Below are 15,951 nucleotides of genomic sequence, written 5' to 3' on the forward strand. Positions count from 1 at the left end.
TAGCCGCCTGCACCCTAGATTCCCTTTGGCGGGCCGTGGTAACCTTTAGGGGTGTGTCCGAACCGGTCCGGAGGCCATTCTAAAGAATGGCCGAACTGCCGGACCGGTTCAGACCTGGCTGGTTTGGGTCCGGGTGGGGGGTATTTCTTTAAGGGCGGGAGGGCTTGCTTACCCCTCCCACCTCTTTGCCCCCTCCAGTGCCCGTATTTCACAGAGTAACGGGGCGCTGGAAACCAGCCACCCCCACCACCACCCCCGCCGCGAGCAGATTAAGCCAAAAACTAACACTACTGCTACCACTGCCGCCGCCGTCGCCTGCCAGCCCTCCCTCCCTCCCAGCTGCCCGCCCGCCCGAGTCCTCACCCATGCTGTTAGAAACAAAGAGAGGAGCTACCGAACAGAGCTCCTCTCGCTTTCAAGTCCTGCAGGCTACTGAGGCTTTGCGCGCGCGCATGCGCGCACCACAAAGGACGCCGATCGCCGGAGGCCCGGTCTACCTGGCGGGAAAAGGAGGCCTGGTCTACCCGGCCTTTTCCCGGCGGGTAGACCGGGCCTCCGGCGATCGGCGTCCTTTGCGGCGTGCGCATGCGCGCACGCAAAGCCTCAGTAGCCTGCAGGACTTGAAAGCGAGAGGAGCTCTGTTCGGTAGCTCCTCTCTTTGTTTCCAACAGCATGGGTGAGGACTTGGGTGGGCAGGCGGGCGGACGGGCGGCTGGGAGGGAGGGAGGGCTGGCCGGTGGCGGCGGTGGCAGTGGTAGCGGTAGTGTTAGTTTTTGGCTTAATCTGCTCGCGGCGGGGGGGGCGGCGGGGGCAGCGGTGGGGGCGGCTGGTTTCCAGCGCCCCGTTACTCTGTGAAACACGGGCGCTGGAGGGGGCAAAGAGGCGGGAGGGGTAAGTAAGCCCTCCCCGCCCTAAAAGGAAGGCCCCCCTTCGGTGCCGGTCCGGACTGCTCCGGACCGTGCACATCCCTAGTAACCTTGGACACAGACTGGTCCCTCCACTGGCGATTACCATCACCCCGGTGCCCTTCCGCTCTCTGCCTGCAAACTTTTGCTATATGACCCCGTTTCCCACAACCGTGGCACTCAGCGTTCTTAAACGGGCACTTTGCACGCACATGGCGGTTGCCACACCCTGCACATGGGGCGGTGGAACCCTTAGTGCCCCTGCCAGTCTTTTGGCGCACCTTCCCCACGTCGTCTTCGGCCTCGCTGGAATCAGTGGCTGACTCAGGGCTTCCCTGTCTTTGTACAGTGGAGCCCCCAACACTCACTTCGGCAGTTCTCTGCTTGAAAACCTTGACTCCTGAATCCGCAGCTTCAGATGCAAGGGCCTCCTTCAGAACTTCTGCAAAGGACAAACTCTCCTGCTTCAAAAGCCGCCTCTGTGCCGCCTCATCCGATAGTCCCAGCAGTAACCGATCCTGGAGGGCTTCCTCCAGTTCAGCCCATTGGCACGGAGCAGCTGCTAAACGAAGTGCTGCCGCATAGTCTGCAACAGACTCTCCCGGTTGTTGATCTTGTCTGTGGAATGCCAGCCGTGCCGGAAAGATTGACACCATAGGTTTGAAATGGCCCCTCAACGTGACCAAAATGTCTTTCAGGGACACAGTCGCGATGTCCCGGGGCAACAGGAGATTCACCGCCAACTCCAAGGTAGGCAAACCGCAACGGGCGAGAAAACACGCCTTTTGTCATTCCTCACCGTCTATCCTTTCAGCAACCAAGAAGTTGGTAAACTGAAGTTCATAAAGTTTCCACTTATCTGGTTCCGAGACACAAAACGGCCCAATGTTGGGTGAGTAGGAACTCATCCTTAGACCCTTGTCGCCAATATGTTGTGTTCAACAGCCCCAATGAGAAGACCAACAACGCTGGGTAAATCTTCAGTGACTTTATTTTCAGCTTTCTTGTTCAAGACTCCACACGACACTGCTAGCTCTCAGCCAGCTCCAAATATATACTCTCTGGAACCAGCTGCCGACCATTACAAAGGGTGGGCTCTCTAACAATTAGCCCGTAGTTAAAATTATACAATAAAATAACATTTAATACAGCTGAAACCAATTATGGCACCGAAACCGTTAGTACCGTAATTATCCTAATAAAATGGTCTCGCGATATTTACTCGCTTGGACATAACTAGTCATGTGCACGGACCGGTTCGGAGGCCATTCTAAAGGCCTCCAGACCGGTCCGGACACGGGGTGGTTTTGGTTCGGGGGGGGGTTTCGAAAAAGAATAGTGGGGGCTTTACTCACCCCTTCCAGGAAAGTCACGTATTTTATGTAGTAATCGTGCGGCAGGGTGCCGCCCGCTTCCATCTCCGGCGCGGACTCCTTCTCTGTAGACATAATCGGGCGGCAGGCAGGATCGCTCCCAGTCTCTGCCGCCCGCCCTCTTCAAGCTTAGCTAAGCAAGCCCCCCTCGGCTGGCGGCCGCCCCCTGTAGCTACCAAGGGGTTCCCCCCTCCCCGCCGCCCCCTTCTTGACAAATAGCCCCCCATTACAAGAGGACGGCAGGAGAACTCCCTGCCGTCCCCTTCTCCTTTGCCGGCTGGACTGTAAATGGCTTCTAGGAAGCCTTTCGCGCGCGTGCGCAAAAGGCTTCCTAGAAGCCATTTGCAGTCCAGCTGGCAAAGCGAGCGGACGGCAGGGAGTTCTCCCGCCGCCCGCTTGCTAAAGTTAACTTTTTTAACGTTAACTTTAGCAAGCGCGCGGTGGGAGAACTCCCTGCCGTCCGCTCGCTTTGCCGGCTGGACTGCAAATGGCTTCTAGGAAGCCTTTTGCGCACGCGCGGCAAAGGAGAAGGGGACAGCAGGGAGTTCTCCTGCCGTCCTCTTGTAATGGGGGGCTATTTGTCAAGAAGGGGGCGGCGGGGAGGGGGGAACCCCTTGGTAGCTACAGGGGGCGGCCGCCAGCCGAGGGGGGCTTGCTTAGCTAAGCTTGAAGAGGGCTGGCGGCAGAGACTGGGAGCGATCCTGCCTGCCGCCCGATTATGTCTACAGAGAAGGAGCCCGCGCCAGAGATTGAAGCGGGCAGCACCCTGCCGCCCGATTACTACATAAAATACGTGACTTTCCTGGAAGGGGTGAGTAAAGCCCCCCCCCCCTTTTAATTGGAACCTCCCACCCCAGTGCCGGACCGGTTCCGTGCACACCCCTAGACATAACAATTCCCCCAAACGCACTGGTGCTATTTATGCCACCTGACCTTTAGAGTTGTCCCATTTTCGGAAACGTCAGGCAGAACACACATATGATCTCCCCTTGCCATGGACTCCTTACTCTGGAGCTATTTATTAATAGCTTTCTAAGAACCTTAATAAATAATGAGGCATCTGCCCACTACCCAGGATGGAGGCAATGCAGAAAAGGGTAGATGATACAAAGGAGGGACAGAAGAACAGAATACCTTGTTTGATAATGACAGGTGGGAAACATAACCATCCTCAAGCTCCCTCTGCCCCCCCCCCCGCCCCAATAACTCCGCGCATGTGTATTCTCTACAATTTTGTCTAGGTGTCATACACTGGTGTGGCTGGATGGGCAAGAAGAAGAAGATGCCCACCTGACTGCCTGATTGGCTGCGCTTGTTTCCTCTCGTGCTTCTGGTTGGCTAAATGAAAAATATTGTGTATTCCTAGCTCTCTGATTGGTCCATCCTCCGCCTTCCTATCTCACTGGGTCCAGACTGTTGTTGCCTTCACCAGTTACTATCCCCCACTCTTGTCTCGTACATCTCCGTCTCAGGGATTGGCTGCTTGGGAAATCCTTCCTCCCCCCCCCACCCCCTGTCCGGCCTGTTACAGGCAACGAATGGAGTTTGGCAGTTGAAGCGCGGTGGCTCCGCCCCACCGCTCTCCGCTTGGGCTACTCGCCGTGAGCGGCCCCTCCTTTCCCTTCAGTTGCTCTGGTGGCAAGGAGGGAAAGGAGGCAGCTAGTCGTTCACCTCCTCCTGCCGGTTTCGGGATCATCGGGGAGATTCCTTCCCCGCCCTTTGCCCCTGCGCGCGCCTCCAGAGCTTCTGGGTAACGGTAAGCGATGCGGCTACTTTGGCCTTGAGCGCGCGGGCATGTAACGATTTCAGGCAGCTCCTGACTGAGCCTCGGCAAGGTGGGGTGGAGGGGCGGGGGGTCCTCGCGTGTCTTGTACATAGAGATCATAGAGCGTGGAGGGTTCCGCATGTCTGCAGATTACCTATTCAGGGTATTCCCGGCGGTGTGAGAGGAAGCTGTGTTAAACTTGGAGTGTGGGCTTCTAGCAGCAACCAACCCCATCCTCGGGGTTAGGCCCTCTTCTGGAGAGGGTGGCCACTGGCCGCTACTGGCACCCCATCTCTCTTCAGCGTGAGGGGACTGCCCAAAGTCCATAGCATCATGCTGGCAATGCCTTCCAGCCCTTCCTCGAGAGTGAAGACTGTGTAGGCAGATAGAGAAGTATGATGCTTTGGGAGTTTCCTCTGCTTAAAAAAAAAAAAAAAAAAGCTTCCACCGCCTCAAATAAAACTTTCTGTCTTTCGGGTTAGCTTACAGTGGGCTTCTGCTGCTTCCCCCCTCAGCTGGAGATGTGGGATGGGACCTGAATGTTACTCCTTTTGAGTGGGATCCCGAGGTCAGGCTGTGTGTGTGTAGTGAGGTAACTATGCTGCACACCTTTGCTTTTCCACCCCCCGCTTCGTAAGTTGCAGTGAAGATATCAAGGTGTTTAACCACCACCCCCCACATACACTTTCAATATATGCGATGCATGATGTAAAGATGTGGTCTTGCATACATACAGTGAGAGAAAAGAGGGGCCGACAGAAGTCCTACTCTGAACATGAGTGTGTCAGTTCTCTGAAACAATCTTAAGGGTTGGGTAGACTAGTCTTATGGGTGGTCAAGGGCAGGTTGTCAAGCTCTTCCCCCCCCCCCCCGCCCCCAATGAGGTTTTGCCTTGTTCTGAGCTTTGAACATTTCTGGGAGAACTTCCTTCTGTCTTCTCACTTTGTGTCTCTTTCCACATCTCCACACAAGCAGTTCTAGGAGCTGCAGCATTAGGAATGTCTTTGTGAAAGGAAATTGTAGCTTGAGGATTGTGTGGTGTTAATATCTCTTTCTGGCTCCATGGTAAAACTTGTTTTTCTAATTCTATTTATGCCACTAGGTGTTATAATAAAGCTGTAGAGATAGCGCAGGATCCCACGCACCCTGGAAATGATCTCTTTCAGCTTCTGCCTTCGAGAAGGAGGTATAGGGTCTTAAAGACCAGGACCAGCCGCTTGAGAAGTAGCTTCTACCCAAAAGCGGTCTCAGCTTTGAACGCAGCAAAACACAGCTTCTGAGGGTTTTTTTTGTATTTCGTTTTTAGAGTTTTTTAGTGGGTTGATGGGAGGGGGGCGTATGGGTATATGTTTAGATTATTCTTGTTAGGTCCTGTAGTAGTGGTTGTAGATTCTTTTCAATCTCGTTGCTCTGCACAGGACAATGACAATAAAGATTTATCTATCTATCTATCTATCTATTAAAGGGAGGGTGGTTAAGATACCTTTAAATACAACTCTTTTAACTGTCACCCAAGGCTTTAATGCCTTTTACCATGTGAGGTTACAGTAAAAGTAACAACCTATGTGAGCAAGATAAAATGGTAGGCCTTGAACTGCACGTCTTTGGTTGCTTGGAGTGGTATGTTTTTAACTCTATGTCAAAGGACAAGAAAGCCGTTTCTGAAAGTTTTCCTATCCCAAATATTTGCAAATGTGATTTATCATTGTCCACGTATCTTGTTCTTTTACAGTTCACTATTCCCTCCAACTTTAAGACCTCTTGTTTCTATGTATTATATTCAGGGTTAGTTCTTCCAATTGGTTGTTTATAATTTGGGGATCAATTGAACTTGATAAGTTATATGGCTGAACGTGAAGGTTGTGATGCTTTCCCATTTCTTAACACACCCTATACCAATCATTTTGATTGGTCTCATAGGGAATCCTGGTTGGAGGAGCCCTTTTATATTAGGATGTCTTGAAATGGATGACAAAAAGAAAATTCTTAATGTATCCTAAGGGGGATCCCCACCCCCATCAACTTGACCTAATTCATTAGTGGCTTGTATAAAAACTCAAGCACTGATGGTTATCTGTGATGGTTATCACAATCTCCTAATTTTTTTAAAAAGGTGAAGTTGGAATTGACACCAAAGATTACTGGTCAGAGTTTCTACTTTTTAATGTCCTTCAGATTTAAGAGGAACTTGATTCAGTAGGAATTGGCAAAGAGTTCCGAAAGGAAAATTGCCCAATCAAAGTGTAGCTAGTAGCTACATCTCAGTCACGTAATAAGGTTATATTCAGGTTGTACAGCCTCATACACAACAGAAGATGTATTCTGTGTTCTTTGAATACATCTTATAAAGGAATGGGGCTACAGTCACTCCAACATTGTAAGGCTGAAGCCTTTGGGGCAGGGAACCATCTTATATTATAACTTATGTTTCTGTATAAATTGCTTTGAGAATTTTTGTTGAAAAGTGCTATATAAATACAATATTCATAGTAAGGGTGGCATATCTTACATTTGGACTATAAGGTCCAAACCCTTTAAAAGAAAAACCAATAAAATAATAATATTCCTAGTTTCTTACTCAATGGTTCATGTGCATGTGGGCGATACATCTTTTTGTTTGAATGTAACCTGTAGAAAATTAGGAGTAAGATCTGTTCTTCCCAGATGCACAGTGTGAGGTGATGGTGTTTCATTGTTCAGTAGTCTTCAGCCTTTTCAAATCCAGGATCCATAAGAACAGCCCTGCTGGATCAGGCTCAAGGCCCATCTAGTCCAGCATCCTGTTTCACACAGTGGCCCACCAGATGCTGCTGGAAGCCTACAGGGAAGAGTTGAGGGCATGCCCTCTCTCCTGCCGTTACTCCCCTGCAACTGGTACTCAGAGGAATCCTGCCTTTAAGGCTGGAGGTGGCCTATATCCCTCCAACTAGTAGTCGTTGATAGAACTCTCCTCCATGAAGTTATCCAAACCCTTATTAAAGCCATCTGGGTTGTTGGCTGTAACCACATCTCGTGGCAGAGAATTCCACAGGTTGATTATGCGTTGTGTGAAAAAATACTTCCGTTTGCTGGTCCTAAATTTCCTGGCAGTCAATTTCATGGGATGACCCCTGGTTCTAGTGTTATGTGATAGGGAGAAGAATTGCTCTCTATCCACTTTCTCCACACCATACATGATTTTATAGACCTCTATCATGTCTCCCCGCAGTCATCTTTTTTCTAAACCAAATAGCCCCAGGTATTGTAGCCTTGCCTCATAAGAAAGGTGCTCTAGGCCCCTGATGATCTTGGTTGCCCTCTTCTGCACTTTTTCCATTTCTACAATGTCCTTTTTTAGATGTGGTGACCAAAATTGTTCGCAGTACTCCAGGTGTGGCTGCACCATTGTTTTGTATAAGGGCATTATAAAAATGTCCATCTATAGCTATTCCCTCAACATGTGATTCACTTTTTTTAAACTATGTGTATCCTTTTTCCTGAACTTGCTCAAGAGCTAGCAGGTGAAGGGGAAGACAGAGCTCCTCTAAGCTGAATAGTTGCATAGAAGAGGGAATTTCAGCCGGTGTAGCTCGTCGCATCATATTGCTGTCAGGGTTTGCATATGCCTATATCCTCAATTCTACATGCTATTAAAAGTGAAGGAAACTTCTCCTCCTTGATATTTGGTCACCTATCTGGTCTGTCTTTAAAACTGTGGTGAAGCTACTGCTGCAACCGAGGCTGGAGTATGTCTCCTTGTAGGTCTAGATCCACCAGCTGAAGACCAGTGGTAGGACATACAAGGGGGAAATAAAGCAATGCAGAAATGATCTATTGGGAAGAGTGATAAGTGAGCTTCCAATGTATCAGGTGATGGAGGGGAACAGTAAGTACCATGCTAGCATCCCTGATCAGTTAAAGAGAAAGAGGTAGCTAGTGAGCCTGCATTCACCCTCCATAACCCTTGAACCTTAATTGTTTGGGGAAGAGGGCATGTCAACTTTTGCTCATGAGGTATAAGCTGGCCTTTATCAGCCTCCCAAAGCTTGAGGGAACTACTGATACAAATGAAGCAAAGTTACATAGGAAGCTGCTTTATACTGAGTCAGACCATTGGTCCATCTAGCTCAGTATTGTCTACACAGACTAGCAGCAGCTTCTCCAAGGTTCCAGGCAGCAGTCTCTTACTTCTTTCATATTACAAAATGTGTTGTCTGTTGCAGTCGAAAGAGATATTCTAAAGGTGAAATATTTATTTTATAACTAGAAAACATAGAGCCATGGTAGCCTTTAAATTGGGGGATACTGGAAGGAGAGGCTATGACTTTAGATACCTACCATAAAGTGGGAATAAAGAAGTTAAGTATAGTAAATGTGTGTCCCCTACAATATCATAGAGATAATGAAGCCTAGTACAGATAGGGGTTATAAGCATGTCCATAAACTTACAGCATTGGGTATTTTAATTGATAGAGGACAGGTGATGGTTGCAGGCATCAGGATAATCATTCTTAATCAACCCCCCCCCCCATAATGGAATTACTGCCATTCTTAATTTTAAAAGAGAATAATTTGGAGGATAGAGGTTTTTATGTTGTTTTTACCCAGAAGAGATTCTGATTGACCTTTGACTTGCCAAAAAGAAGACACACTTTTTTGAAGAAAACGCTTATTAATAAAGTATTCCCTTTCAACTGCTTCTTGTAACAAAAAAAGTACAAAGAGGTCCTAGACTCAGATCCCAGTTTGTTCCCTTGGATGAACTCCTTAAACAAAAATCACAAAGATTACAGGATCCCTTTTCTAAACAATTTGTCGTTCCCCTCCAAAAAGTGCAAAGCTGTCACATTTTCATAGACCCCTAGTCTGTTCCTTTCAATTACTTTTTGTAATAATTTCAAAGTCTCACATGGATCAAAGAGCCAAGCACCTACTTATAACCTTTGAGCTGCCTTTTCTGGCCAAAAAAGTGCTCCCAGATTCATGGTGTCTCAGCTTGTTTCTTTTGAACTATGTTGTAGTTCTCCAAAATGCAAAAGTTACAAGATGAATGACCTAGCACCCTAACTTGCTTCCAGTACCCCCGTTTGTTCCCTTTGATGAGATATTTGTAACACAGTCTGTCCAGAAAGTGCAGACCTCAGTACCCTGCATGCTTCCCTCCAAGCTCCACACGCTTGCCTTATGCCCTGCTCAGTCTTGCGCACCTCCCACTGACAGCGCGGGAAGGAGACACAAGAACTGTGCTGCTGTTGTGTGGGAGGAGAGGAGGAGCAAGCAAGAGCCCGCGAGAATAATCTGGGTGAGTTCCCTTCTCCTCATCCTTGTGCTGGTTTGGAAGAGAAGAGGAGTGAGCAATCAGCGGAAGAGTCTGGCAGTCCAGAAGACTAAATGGATGTGGGCTGTAGTTGCTTGTCCACGGAAAATATTTTCTTTCGCTCAGTCTTGATTTCAGCTCTTGAAAAACAAAGTGCAAAGTGAAAAACAAAGTGCAACAAACTGTTTTGCACACCTGTATAACATAGTTTGGGTACTAACAACCTTGTTATTAGAAAAAGGTTTAATACTTTTTTTAAAAAAATCGAGAGTAGGGATGAAATATGAAAATGGGGAGCCAGTTTCCAGTGATAACGTTACCTATCTTCAATAAGAATGCTGCTATATAAGGAGATTAAGTGCAAATATTTTTGCTCGGATTGCTCGTATTTTGCTCGGATTGTGATATACTATTTAGTCAATCATTTTAACTAAGATCAAGTGGTTCTTTATATCTACCTTCGAGGTGTGTGTCTATGTCTGTGTGTGCATTCATGTGTGTGGAATCTTTGAAACATCTTCCCCACTGTTTGCTTTAAAGTTTAATTAGAGAAAAAATATCAGCAGTCTTAATGCTGGAAAGCTTTCTCTGGCTTAAAGCACAATCCGTACAGTGTGACTGAGAGACTGACCTAAACCCTGGTTTTATTTAATTCAACAGATGCAGTTTATGTTGCTTTTCAGTCGTCAGGGGAAGCTGAGACTTCAGAAGTGGTATGTCCCGTTATCTGACAAAGAAAAGAAGAAAATTACAAGAGAACTTGTTCAAACGGTCTTAGCCCGTAAACCGAAAATGTGCAGCTTTCTGGAGTGGAGAGATCTGAAGATTGTCTACAAAAGGTTATAATTGCCATACACAACAAAAGATATATCTAACAGTAGAAATACATATTTCTCCCTGTGTGTAAGTGGAAAGCGGGAGCTAATGGGGCTGTCTTTAATGTTTTCCCTAGAGGTAATTTGGTAGAACAGTAGAAATAATAATAATAATAATTATTATTATTATTATTATTTTACATCCCGCTCTTCCTCCAAGGAGCCCAGAGTGGTGTACTACATACTTAGGTTTCTCTTCACAGCAACCCTGTGAAGTAGGTTAGGCTGAGAGTGAAGTGACTGGCCCAGAGTCACCCAGCAAGTCTCATGGCTGAATGGGGATTTGAACTCGGGTCTCTCCGGTCCTAGTCCAGCACTCACTAACCACTACACCACGCTGGCTTCCCATCATTTTCATAATGCTAGTTGTGCATTTAGAAATGTGCTAATGAAAAGATGATACTACATTTAAAATAGATGTGTACCCAGCTATTTACAGTAAATGAGGCATATGAATTTGAAAACAATTTGCATTTTAGAGGCTATATAACATACTTGAATGTTGAAACCTTACTGCATTCAGTTTATATAAACTAGGACTTGATCTTGCTCAGAAATGGAACTATTGCACAAGTGCTTTGCCTACCCCCTTCCAGCTTTTTGGAGTGTAAACTAAGTGACATAAAGTGTGCTGTACTAACTGTTCTAATGCAGTGAAATAGAACAGTTCTTGCTAATATGATGAAGTCACTTTTGTACTTAATATGTAAAGTGAACAAGTACTGCTTGTATTCTAGTCCATTCAACAATCTGTCTAGCTGGAACACATCATGTTTTACAAATTCGCTTACCGCCTAGCAGCAGTGTTCTGTCTAAGGCATGCACACGTGCCTGTGCCCACAATTTTTTTGATGTCCGCTCAGTTAATTTTATATCCCACTCAGGAAGGCCCCATTCTGAATGCATGTGCACTTGCCTTGATACTCCCGCCCAGAACAAAATTCATTCTTCACACATGAAAAAAAAAATAGAGAGAACACTGCTTAGCAGACAGTTTTCTTCATCAGAGTGGGGGCAAGATTTGTTGAGGCTTATGATGTGGGTTTATGAAGACTGGATGTTTAAAGACTGGATGCTTGTCCCACATAATCCTTAAGATATTTTCTGCTGCTATTTGATATTGGCATTGGACTGATTAGAATATTCTAAAGTCAGGAGTCACTACTACTTCTCTCTCGGCTCCCCCTCCACCTGCCTGCCATTGGCTGGTGACTCTTTTTACCCGACTTTTCTCATGGAAAGTAGTCTTATAAGATTACTTTCCTGCCCATGTGTGTTTCCATTCCAACAACTTTGCAATGCCTGGACAAATTTGGACCAAATTTAGTACAGTTTTATGCCACATGGGGACCCCTCAATGACATATTTTGTGAAGACATAATCCACCCCAATTCAAGATGGACATGTGACCTTTTGAAGTGGAAATAGTGAACTGCCTGATTTGCATCAAATTTGATATACATATTAAGATTATAGAGGACATTAAATCTTGATGTCCCATAAATGAATTCCAGAACCCTATGGGACACTACAGCTGTATTAAATTTGATCCAGATTGGTCCAAGTATTGCACAGTTGTTAGCGGGTGAGACACATACAGCCACATCTCAAAATGGTGGCTGTATGTGTCTCACCCCCTAACAACTTTGCAATACTTGAACCAATTTGGATCAAATTTAATACAATTGTAGTGTCCCATAGGGACACTTCAGTGGTGTGTTTTATGATGTCATTTCCTCACTGCCATCCTTCAACTATGTGCAGTGCACCCTGTTGTTGCAGATGAGGTTCTGGCTACTACTGTTTTACTGTACCCTGCATATTGTGCATACTATACACTGCATATTTGGTGTTTAACAAGTGCATGAATTTGAAGTTGGTAATTATCAATTAAAATTATAGTGAAGTAGGCAGATTAGTTCTTACCAGAAATTCTTGTAGTGTGTAGCTTAGTTCTTATGGAAGACAACTGCAGCTGCTTTAGTATTCACTTCCATTCTATCTTCTCTAGCACACTGCTCTTGATTAATTCACATATTCAACAGCTATAGTTTATTACTCTGCCTATGAACAAGATGATATCATCTTACATATATTAGCAAAGGTGTTCAGCATGAAAATGCACTTGGACGGCACAGTTGGAGAGAGTAGAGAAACCCCTCATTTGCAGAAGAATATGAGGGAGGTAGTTGAAGTTGCTTCCCCCAATACCAAAAACTGGTAGGGCCAAAAGCTACCAGGAAATAGTGGCAGAGAGCAGCGTGGAGGCCGAAGTTTTGGCTGGCTGGCTGCAGCAAAGTAGGTTGATGGGAAAGATGTGGTCTCTTACTTGTTTATCTTCAGCCTGGGTTCTAAAGTGGGTAAGATGACTAGATCTGGGAGATGCATGTTCTGTGGTGTCCATCCTCCCAAGTCAATTTTTGTGTGGAGTGTGGGTGTGTGGAAGGGGAATTAGCTATGGAGAATGTGTGATCCTAGATGTACATCCACTGAGCCGGATTCCCTATCCCTACTGCAGAAAACTTTCAGCTGTGAAGTGGACTGTCCCCTTGCCGCTTAAGGAACAATTGGAATGGGCATGGTGGAGAAGAGGGATTAACTTTGAAGGATGTGATTCCTCTTAATGTAGTTTCCCTCCTATTACCATGATATTTTCACAGGTCTGTGCCTTAAATTTTAATTTTAGTGAAGATTTTGCTACCATGAGTTTTCAATTCTGAAACTGCTCCTAAAGATGACCATCTCCACATAACAGTCAGTGTTGTAGAAACAAATGCTGTAACCACAGAAGAATGTTTGTCATTAGAGCTTTTGTCTCTTCAGATAAATGCTGTAAGCTTGAACAGTGCAGGTGAGCTTTCTGAGTGTGTTGACACTGGAGTTTGTGGGCACACTCTTGGGATTCCTCTTTTAACATTTGTTGTTCCTGCATTTTCTGGGGGCTTTCCTCCATTCTATCTCCTTTCTACATTTGTTTACAAACACTTATAATGATAAAAATGAAACCATAATCAACACAATAGTAGAATCATAGAATTTTAGAGTTGAAAGTGCAGGAAACTGCTACAGTGCTATAACATCTGAGACATGGCTGACCTGCGTTTGTTTGAAAACCTCTAATGAAGGAGAGCTCACCACTGCATAAGGCATACTGCTCCACTGTTGAACAATTCTTAGTTAGGAAGTTCTTCCTAATGTCTAGTCTAAATCTAGTCTAAGTGTCTAGCCTGGTAATTCAACCCATTGGATTCTACTTATCCTCACAAATAACAAGTCTGTTCCTTTGAAGACTGCTGTCATTTCCCTCATTAGTCCTTCTCGAGGCTAAATGTACAGTACTTCGCTCCTTCAACCATTCCTCATAGGGCCTTTTTTCCAGACTCCGGATGAACTTTGTTGCCCATCTCTGAACATGTTCCAGTTCAATGCTTTCTTTAAAATGTGGGGCCTAGAATTGGACACACTATTCCAAGTGAGGTTTGACCAGCACCGAGTAGAGTGCAACAATTGTTACTTGTGATCTAGACATTATGCCTTTGTTAATGCAGCCGAGGACTGCATTAGTTTTTGGCTTTTTTTGAGGCAACTGCATCATATGGCTGGCTCGTGTTTAACTTGTTGTCCACTATGACAACTAGGTGTCTTTCATATCTACTGCTGCCAAACCAGGTCTCTCCTATATGATATGCATAGATATCAAATCCTATATCTATGCATTTGTTTTGATTTATCCTAATGAAGGACTTTTAATTCGTCTCTGAAGTTTGTCTTTTGGCCTGATATTCAAACCTGTCTAGATCGGATTGAATCTTAATTATGTCATGTAAGATAATAGCTATCCCCCTCTCTTGCCCCCTGTTTCATGCCATTTGCATATTTGATGAGCATCCCCTCTACTCCCTCCTCTAAGCCATTTATAAAAATGTTGAACAGCATAGGTCCCAAGACTGAGCTCTGTCACAGCTCACTTGATATCTCCCTTCAGGATGACATGGAACCATTAATGAGTGTTTGGTGGATACATTTGTTCAACCAGCTGTGAATCCATGCATCATATGGCCCACATTCTACCAACTTACCAACAAGGATATGATGAGACACTTTATCAAATGCTTTGCTGAAATCAAGATACGCTATGCCTGTAGCATTTCCATGATCTACTGAACTAGTAAATGCCAACAAAGGAGTTGAGCTTGGGATGCTGGCTCCTGCTAATCACCATATTATTTTCTGAGTGCTCACAGACACAGTGTTCTAGGGTTTTGCTAGGTATGGATATCAAGCTGACAGGTCTCTAGTTTCTCCTTCTCCAGCCCATCCCCCCACTTTTTTTTAAACATATGGAAAACATTTGCTCATCTCTGGACTTCCAGTACCTCACCTCCAGGAGCTGTTAATGATTTAGGCAGTGCTTCTGAGATCAGATCTGCAAGTTCCTTCAGTACCTGGGGATGTAATTCACCTGTCCTGGAAAACTCATTTAAGATAGCTAGGTATTCGCTTACAATCTCTTTACCTGTGTTGAGGTGCAATTCCTTCCTTTCTTAATTTGTAAATCTTCTGCCAGGGTGGACAAATGCTGAGATGGAAACACAGATATAACTTGATTATCACGTGTCTGGGCCCTTACGCCGATGTGTGAAAAATAATGGTAAATTATTACTGACATAGGCTTCAGGCATTTATGTTGACTTGGGTTTTTTTGTGGGGGTCATGGTTAAAGTTCTGATATCTGTAATTAGAAATGAGCATTTTCAAGTATTCCCTTCTATATTATATTCTACTATAATTGACACTGCAGCTGTTCAGACATTTCATTGGAAGAAGGGAAGATTATTCTTCTATTGCTGGGTATGTTTTGAGAAATAGTGTTATGAACCTTGAGGGATGCATAATCCTGCAAACGTAGGCTTAACTGGTGCCTAAAGATAAACTAACTTTGTTTAACTGGTAAATGGACATTCTGTTTTAATAAATACATACCAGTCCTGAATTTAAATTGATTTCAGGCCTGTTTCTTAATGGCCATGGCTTGCAAGGAAATATCTTGTAAAGTAACTGAAGGTTCCTAACAAAAAATTCTCAGTAACCTCACCATTACAGTTGTTTGGGTGAAAACCATAACAACATTGTTTTCAGTCCAATTTGAATTAGTTCCTTAAATCAGGCTCTTTGCTTGGTAGAGCTGGTGACTTCAAGTTAACTTTGTGGTCTGGTCTTTTATTCTGAGGAAGTTGGTACAAAAACAAAAAAAGGCAATGTCCCCATGTGTGTTAACTGAATGGGCAAGATTCTCAGAGGCAGTTGCTACTGCGCTTGTATTAACATATGTTTCTTACAGATATGCAAGCCTCTACTTCTGCTGTGCCATTGAAGATCAGGATAATGAGCTAATAACTCTGGAAATAATTCATCGTTACGTAGAATTACTTGATAAATATTTTGGAAGTGTAAGTTACTAACTTTGGATTTCTTGGTATATAAAAATCTGTACATGCATAAATATTTACTGAAGTTTGAGATATGCACAGGATTGTATTTCGATATATAAACAGGATTCTATCATAAGTGATAGTTCAAATAATCCTCCCTGCTCCTCCTTCCTAGGGCAGCGCTCTGGATCCAGAATGCCATTCTCAGAAATGGGGTGCGAGCATCTTTTGCAACTTAGACTTTCTATGAACAAAAATATAATCCAGGAACAAAAGATAGATATCAAGCAATAGATAGGGTAATT

The 15,951-nt window shown here is 45.0% G+C and overlaps 1 protein-coding gene across 6 annotated transcripts in view; it reads left to right on the forward strand.

The window, feature by feature from the left end:
* Window positions 1-3,782: 3,782 nt before the first annotated feature.
* The window catches only part of AP1S2 (adaptor related protein complex 1 subunit sigma 2), a 34,743-nt gene continuing 22,574 nt past the window's right edge, over window positions 3,783-15,951 (forward strand). For 3 of the 6 annotated variants that reach the window (XM_053305155.1, XM_053305157.1, XM_053305156.1), the window contains exons 1-2: window positions 10,000-10,178; window positions 15,556-15,664. In XM_053305155.1, the coding sequence (XP_053161130.1) occupies window positions 10,000-10,178; window positions 15,556-15,664 (288 nt within the window). Of the gene's footprint in view, window positions 4,114-5,145; window positions 5,230-9,999; window positions 10,179-15,555; window positions 15,665-15,951 lie in introns of those variants that run through there. The other 3 variants (XM_053305159.1, XM_053305158.1, XM_053305160.1) reach the window with 3 other exon arrangements.

Source organism: Hemicordylus capensis, chromosome 3, assembly GCF_027244095.1.
Source record: "Hemicordylus capensis ecotype Gifberg chromosome 3, rHemCap1.1.pri, whole genome shotgun sequence".
Lineage (NCBI taxonomy): Eukaryota > Metazoa > Chordata > Lepidosauria > Squamata > Cordylidae > Hemicordylus > Hemicordylus capensis.